Below are 7,352 nucleotides of genomic sequence, written 5' to 3' on the forward strand. Positions count from 1 at the left end.
ATTATTTATTTATTTTTATTATTTTTTAATAGTTTATTGTCAAATTGGTTTCCATAAAACACCAAGTGCTTTATGAGCGTCTGGGGGATAAATGGAATAAATGAAGCTAAGGAAATGCTGTGTCAAAAACTTAATCGATGCGAAAAAAGAATCCACTTTATAGTGGAATCCCGTGGACGGGGTGGCCCAGCCTCAGTTTAGGCCTCCTGAATGCTCGCTTCCTGCGGCTGGAAGGTCCCCCTGCGCGTGCGCACAGCCTAAAGCCCGCCATTTCCGCGAGCGTCTTCCACAGCCGGTCGAGAGCGCGCAAAAACCCACGCACGCTCGCGGGGACGCGCACGCACGCGCGCCCCGCCCCACCCCGTACGGCCCACAAATCCCGAGGCAGCGAGGCCCGGGTTGTCTAGGCTCCGGTAGGTAATGCCCCGGAAGGCAGGGAACGTGGAAGAGGCTGCGGCCGTTGCGGAGGAGGTGGACGCGGAGGAGGTGGGCCCTGAAGAGTACGGCGGGCAGGAGTCCGGCCCGGAAATGCCCGACCCAGAGGAGCCGGGCGCCCAGGAGGGGATGGAGGCCGGGCAACCGCGGCCCGTGCTGCGCTCAGTGAACTCGCGCGAGCCGTCGCAGGTCATCTTCTGCAACCGCAGTCCGCGCGTCGTGCTGCCGGTGTGGCTCAACTTCGACGGCGAGCCGCAGCCCTACCCGACGCTGCCGCCCGGCACTGGCCGCCGCATCCACAGCTACCGAGGTAGGTGGGCCGGACTCGCCCCCCTCTTTCTCCTGGGGCGCAGCCATCGCCTGCTGGTGTCCCAGAGAGGTTGTGACAGATCCAGGTTGACGCTGCTTCTAGGTGGCAGCTAATTCTTTTTTATAGGACTGAATAATTTGCATCGGAGGTGGCTTCTCCCTCTTACTCGTTTATTTACCCCCTAAAAGTGCTTTACCCCCTAAAAGTGCTCGGTACCGAATGCCCGTTTGTTCAGTCCGTCTCTGGGAGAATCTCACATTCTCCAGTTTACTCAGTGGGCTGGGTCCGTGTAAGGTCCCTGCCGTTCGTGGAGAACGCAGTCCAGAGGGGGAGAGAGACGAATGCATAAACAGACGAGAACAAGCCAGTGTCAGGGTTGCTGCAAGAGGAACAGAGCACAGCGGCCCGGGGGAGCTTGGAGCAGGCACCTTGCTCAGTGAAGGGAAGGGATGTGTACGTTTCAGTTAGGGAGCGCTTTCCAGTGGATCGTTTGGCCTTGAGAGTGGTGTACTCGGTGATGTTTCTCAAACTTTTTTACCGGACTTCCCCAGATATCTAATGAGGGAGAACACAATTCTTCCAGAGATCAACATTTTTGTAGTCTTTTATTTTATCTGGGAAGTTGTGTGATATTTTGTATTTTTCTCAAATTTATCTGTGCTTGATTTAATATAAAATTATTTTTTAGAGAATTTTTTTTTAAGGTTTATTTATTTTGAGAGGGAGAGCCAGTGAGCGTGGGGAGGGGCAACCATGACCTGAGCCAAAACCTAGAAGTCTGCCTGGCAACTGACTGGACCACCCAGGTGCCCCTTAATAGAAAATTTTTAAAAATTATTTGCCATGTGAATGTACTTAATGTCATTGAACAGTACACTTAAAATGGTCAGTTTTATGTAGGTTTTACCATAAAATTAAAAAAAAAAACTTACCAGTTAACATTTCTTAAAATTTCCCACCAAATCGTCAAATATGTTTGTGCCTCAGGAACACATGATGTATTTATTCAGACACACTTTCCACCTGCCTTGAGAATATTAGGCCTGGAGGCAGGAAGGTTTGCCTTCTTACTCTCCCTTCTCTGTCTCTCTCTCACTTTGCATATGATGTATTTGTTTCTTAAATTCAAGTATAACTTATAGTAAAACGCACAGATCTTAGAGATCGACGGATTTTTGACAAATAACAGCACCTAGATCAAACTCTAGGTGAGAACATTTCCATTGCTCCAGGAAGTTCCCTCCTACCCCTTGCCACTCAGTCCCCCTCCCTCCCAGAGACAACCATTCTTTTGGTTTTTCACAGCATAGTTAGTTTGGTCTGTTCCTACAGAATGTATTTTTTTCTGTCTGGCTTCCTTTTCTGCACATGGTCTTTTTGCATCTTCTTGTTCACGAGAAGCACAGATGTAAGGAGTTGAGGAAGTTCTTTTAGTTTGCAGTGTCGGCTGTGATTCCCAATTTACGTAGTTTGCCTTTGACCATGGTAGCAGAAAAGGTGCTGTATTTGGAGCCTCAAGTTTCTGCTCTTTTTTCCTTACTGTCCTCGGCGCGTTGAGCAGGTCCCTTGGCTTTTTCAGATCTGTTTTCTCATCTGTGAATAAATCTATTGTGAGGACTGAGGAAGGTAGTATTACTGGAAGGGCTTAGTACGATATTTAAGCAACACGAGAGGCAAGTACTTTCATGTCAGTCCAGGAAGATGAAGGAAATAGGTGTGTTGCTACATAACAGCCTCTTCTTGTTTTAACAGGTCACTTGTGGCTTTTCCGAGATGCCGGGACATATGATGGGCTTCTGGTTAACCAGACTGAACTGTTTGTGCCATCTCTCAATGTTGATGGACAGCCTATTTTTGCCAACATCACACTGCCAGGTACGGATGTTCTATCTTACTGCATAAAAAGATAATGCTGGAGGTCCCTGGCTGAGCTCAGTGGTAAAACATGTGATTCTTGACCTCAGGGTCGTGAGTTCAAGCCCCACAATGACCATAGATCCTACTTACAAGTAAATAATTAATTAATCAAAAATCATAAATAAAAAGATAAGGCTGTGGTAATATGCAGAGAATAAGCCACACGAAGGAATCAAATCTTTATTGGTTTTTGCTGGGCGCTAGTCAAGTTATCCAAACTTGTTGTGTCATTTCCTCCACTAGAAATAAAATGGAACTAATTTATTTGTTTGTCCTATATGGAACAAAGATGTGCTTGCTCAGAAGCTCTTTGGCTTGTCAGAGATGAGCTGAATTAAAATCCCTGATTGTCAGGTTGCCTGGCTGGCTCAGTTTGGAGAGCATGTGACTCTTGATCTCAGGGTTGTGAGTTAACGCCTCATGCTGGGGTTAGAGATTACTTACAAAATTTACTAAATAAATAAAATATCTGATGTAATTATGAATGCATTTTCATTTCCCTAGCCTTAGAGCAGAATTATGCCCTGGAGTCTTACAGAAGAATAATGTGCAGTGTATGAGATATCATGGCTTCTAGTGTATCTTTTGCTTTTTTCTTCTTAGAATGTAAGAGAGGGAGCATATGAGCAGGGGAGGGCCAGCGAGAGAGTTTGAGAGAGAATCTTGAGCAGGCTCTATACCATGAGATCATGACCTGAGCGGAAATCAAAAGTTGGACACTTAACTGAGCTGCCCGGGCATCCCTAGTGTTGTATCTTTTAATGTTGTTTAATCTACTCAAGCTCACAGTGCCATTCAGGGGTTAAAAAAATCACCAATTGAACATTAGTATCATGGTTTACTGTTTGTTTAAAACTTAATTCATTTAATTAGGTCGAACCCAAAGAAACTGATGTTCTCATGGGTTAAAAACCCTAAATCCTGGGGCACCTGGCTGCCTCAGTTGGTGGAGCATGCAATTCTTGTTCTCGGGGTGGTGAATTCCAGCCCCATGTTAGGTGCAGAGATCCGTTAAAATCTTAAGGCAAAACACCCAAATGCATGTAGCTTTATAAGGTTCAAACTGCTGTGTACATATATAGGTCCTGTCTTAAGGAAGTAGGTGTATAAAAATTGGTAAGTTAGATGATGAATGTAGTAAAATTTGCCTTATAGAATTCCCTTAAAGTGTAAGTTTCCAGAGGCGCCTGGGTGACTCAGTCAGTTAAGCGTCTGACTTCGGCTCAGGTCATGATCTCATGGTTCATGGGTTCGAGCCCCGCATCGGGCTCTATGCTGACAGCTAGCTCAGAGCCTGGAGCCTGCTTCAGATTCTGTGTATCCCTCTCTCTCTGACCCTCACCTACTCATGCTGTCCCTCTCTCTCAAATAAAAACAGTTTAAAAAAAAGTAAGTTTCCAGTGAATTTTTAATTAAAAAAATTTTTTTTAATGTTTTATTTATTTTTGAGAGAGAGAGAAAGAGAGAGAAATAGCGTGAGCAGGGGAGGGAGAGGCAGAGGGAGAGACAGAATTCAAATACAGGCTCCAGGCTCTAAGCTAGCAGCATAGAGCCCGACGCAGGGCTTAAACCCATGAACCATGAGATCATGACCTGAGCGGAAGTCAGCCGCTCAACTGACTGAGCCACACAAGTGCCCTTCCAGTGAGTTTAAAATAGAATTATAGGGGTACCTAGGTGGCTTGGTTAAGCATCTTTTTTTTTTTAATATTTTTTCTTTATTTTGGAGAGAGAGAGAGAGACAGCATGAGCAGGGGAGGATCAGAGAGAGAGAGAGGGATACACAGAATCAGAAGCAGGCTCCAGGCTCTGAGCTAGCTGTCAGCACAGAGCCCGACGCAGAGCTCGAACCCACAAACTGTGAGATCATGACCTGAGCCGAAGCCAGATGCCCAACGAACTGAGCCACCCAGGTGCCCCAGCATCTGACTCTTAATTTAACATTAGAGTTTGTGAGATTGAACCTCGCACTGGGCTTTATGCTGACAGTGTGGGGCCTGCTTGGGATTCTCTCCCTCCCTCTCTGCCCCTCTCCTGCTTGTGTGCTTGCTTTCTCCCTCCCTTTCTCAAAATATGTAAATAGACTAAAAAAATACAAATAAATAAAACCTAAAAAATATATTTTTTAATGTTTATTAAGTTTTGAGAGAGAGCGAGAGAGACAGTGTGAGCTGGAGAGAGACAGAGAGAGGGGGAGACACAGAATCCGAAGCAGGCTCCAGGCTCCAAGATGTCAGCACAGAGCCTGATGTGGGCTCAATCCTATGAACCAGATCATGACCTGAGTCAAAGTCACTTGCTTAACCGACTGAGCCACCCAGGTGCCCCCCCCCCGCCCCAAATAAAAAGTAAATAGACTTGGAGTTCCTCAAAATCCAGATACAAACTGTTTCGGTTATCTGTTGCTAGTGTGAGAGCTACCGCAGACTAACAACCACTTTTTTTATTTTTCATAACGCTACAGTCTGGGCTGAGATCAGCGAGGTGGTTTTCCTGCTCACTGGCGGTGGTTGGTGTGGCTGGCTTCGCTCCCGGCAGGGCGGCAGGACGTGGGGCCTCTCCCATGCGCTCTCAGCGCCTGTCCTCTTCGTGCGGTCTCTCCTGCAGAGTGGCACAGGGCTCCGGAGAACATGAAAGTGGAAGTTGCCAGGGCCTCTTTTTTTTTAATTTTTAAAAATTAAAAAAATTTAAATTTAACTTACTATATTTTTTAAAGCTTATTTATTTCGAGAGAGGGGAGGAGGAGGGGCAGAGAGGAGAGAGAGAGAATCCCAAGCAGGCTCCGTACTGTCAGTGTATAGCCCAACGCAGGGCTCAATCCCATAAACTGTGAGATCATGACTTGAGCCAAAGTCACGAGCCAGACACTCAACTGACTGAGCCACCCAGGCACCCTTTAATTTTATATTTTAGAAAGATGGCGAGCAGCGGAGAGGGGCAGAGGTAGAGAGGGGATCTGAAGCAGGTTCCACACTCAGTACAGAGTCTGATGCAGGGCACGGTCCCACAGCCCTGGGATTGTGACCTGGGCAGAAATCAAGAGGGAGACGCTCAACCACTGAACCTCCCAGGCGCCCATAAGTTGCCAGGGCTACTTAAAGCTTAGGTTCAGAATTGGCGCACTGTCACGTCACCCACATTCAGTTAATTAAAGCCCAGCCCAGTTACAAGGGGAAGTTATTACACAAGGTCATGCGTATCAGGAGATGTCCATCAGGGCCATCACGTTACCCTCTGCCACAGCATGCGTACTTGCTCCTTTTCCCTCCGGCGTGAGCGCCATCTGTAGTAAACGGGATCGCTGTGGTTGGCAAAGCCTCTCACTCATTCCTTGTCCCAAGGCCCGAGCCTGCTGCTGAGGACTGGCTTTTCTGCATTTCCAGTGTACACTCTGAAGGAGCGGTGCCTCCAAGTTGTCCGGAGCCTCGTCAAGCCTGAGAATTACAGGAGACTGGACATCGTGAGGTCTCTCTACGAAGACCTGGAAGACCACCCGAATGTACGGAAAGACCTGGAGCGGCTGACACAGGAGCATTTTGAAAACCAGGGAATGGAAGGGGAGACAGAAGATTCTAAATATAATTTGCACTCCTGAGTCTCAGCCTCTGGTGGTACTGACTAGTCTTGATCTACATTTAGGACTGGTCACTTACTCTCAGATTCAAGGTGTCTCATTCCTGGAGGAAAATATCCTCTTCTGCTTACAGGAAAGGTAACTGACTTCACTAGGCATTGTGATGTTTAGGGGCAGATGTCACAAAATGTAATTTAACGCCTGCCCCTTCTACAAGTATTCCAGTAGTCAGCGAGTAGTTGCATTTTTGCCTCCTAGTAAGTCAGGAGAGTTTGTACGTAAGGACTCTTGTGTAAGTCATTCAGTGGAATTGCAGCATACTCTTTAATTGTAAGAAAGCAGTGGCATCTGCTTTTGATCGCTGTGTTGTGGTTGGTGACGTGTCCGCCTCCCACTTGGAGAAGACAGACGTGTCCCTAAGGCAGGGACACGTCTGTCTTCTCGTTGAGACCCCAGTGCCTCACACATTATGAGCCTTCAGTCAGTGTTTGTTGAATGAACAAACCAGTGGATACTTTGGTAGAAAGTATTTGGAAGTTTTGCCCTTTTTGGGGGGTGGGGAGGTGGGCCTTTACAGTGTATGCCGTAAACAAATGTTTTAAAGGGAATCACTTTTCTAGAAAGCACTTTTTATAACTTTCTGAATTTTGTGCTTTTCTCTGTCTGCTGTTGCAGTGCTACTTTGTTTGTTTCTGAACCAGGATTAGCTTTCTGCAGTTATTGTGATGATTGCTTCTTTTTAAGCTTGACATCTGACCCGAAGATAGGAGAAAATAGCTGTCCTCTTGTTTAATTCTGATAGTGCTGCAAATAGGTTTTTGCCAAGTGTGGGTATTTCTGTTACTTTTTGTAAATCCATTACTTTTCTGTGTGGCTTAGCATTTTGTAATTTTTTTTTAATGCTGCCAACATTTTAACCAGGGGCCAGTTGTTTTGGGGCGCTGGGGACCACCAAGGAGAGCCACTCTCTGGTTCATTTGGACTCACAAGGCTTCCTGCCTGGTTTAGCATTTTTCATCAGGCAGGATCTGCTGAGACTTTCCCCCTGGCAGGAGGAGGGGGGAGGCGGCCCTCCGCCTCTGGGACGTGACTCCTAACACAGAAGGGGTTCACGGA

At 46.6% G+C, this 7,352-nt stretch overlaps 1 protein-coding gene and 1 long non-coding RNA gene across 4 annotated transcripts; one reads left to right on the plus strand and one right to left on the minus strand.

Annotated features, from left to right (window-relative positions):
- Positions 1-346: 346 nt before the first annotated feature.
- Positions 347-7,346, plus strand: VHL (von Hippel-Lindau tumor suppressor). 2 transcript variants are annotated; one of them, XM_029917084.1, is made up of 3 exons: positions 347-745; positions 2,498-2,620; positions 6,046-7,346. In XM_029917084.1, exons 1-3 carry the CDS (start codon positions 421-423, stop codon positions 6,255-6,257), a joined length of 660 nt encoding a protein of 219 aa, XP_029772944.1. In that variant the 5' UTR covers positions 347-420; the 3' UTR covers positions 6,258-7,346. The 2 variants fall into 2 exon arrangements, with proteins under 2 accessions (XP_029772944.1, XP_029772945.1); XM_029917085.1 differs by lacking the exon at positions 6,046-7,346 and adding an exon at positions 5,127-5,363 and having other exon boundaries at positions 351-745.
- Positions 5,052-6,383, minus strand: LOC115273820. 2 transcript variants are annotated; one of them, XR_003900965.1, is made up of 3 exons: positions 6,316-6,383; positions 5,915-6,096; positions 5,052-5,317 (listed from the first exon to the last, which is right to left on the minus strand). It is a non-coding gene; the product is annotated as an uncharacterized LOC115273820 (long non-coding RNA). The 2 variants fall into 2 exon arrangements; XR_003900966.1 differs by having other exon boundaries at positions 5,831-6,096.
- Positions 7,347-7,352: the final 6 nt, after the last annotated feature.

The sequence above is a fragment of the Suricata suricatta genome, chromosome 12 (genome assembly GCF_006229205.1).
Source record: "Suricata suricatta isolate VVHF042 chromosome 12, meerkat_22Aug2017_6uvM2_HiC, whole genome shotgun sequence".
Taxonomy (NCBI): Eukaryota; Metazoa; Chordata; class Mammalia; order Carnivora; family Herpestidae; genus Suricata; species Suricata suricatta.

Excerpts from the sequence above, each read along its gene's own strand:
- VHL (XM_029917084.1), top strand. The coding sequence starts at position 421 with ATGCCCCGGAAGGCAGGGAACGTGGAAGAGGCTGCGGCCGTTGCGGAG. Across the intron at positions 746-2,497 it reads CCGCATCCACAGCTACCGAG|GTCACTTGTGGCTTTTCCGA; the intron begins GTAGGTGGGCCG and ends TTGTTTTAACAG. Across the intron at positions 2,621-6,045 it reads TGCCAACATCACACTGCCAG|TGTACACTCTGAAGGAGCGG; the intron begins GTACGGATGTTC and ends CTGCATTTCCAG.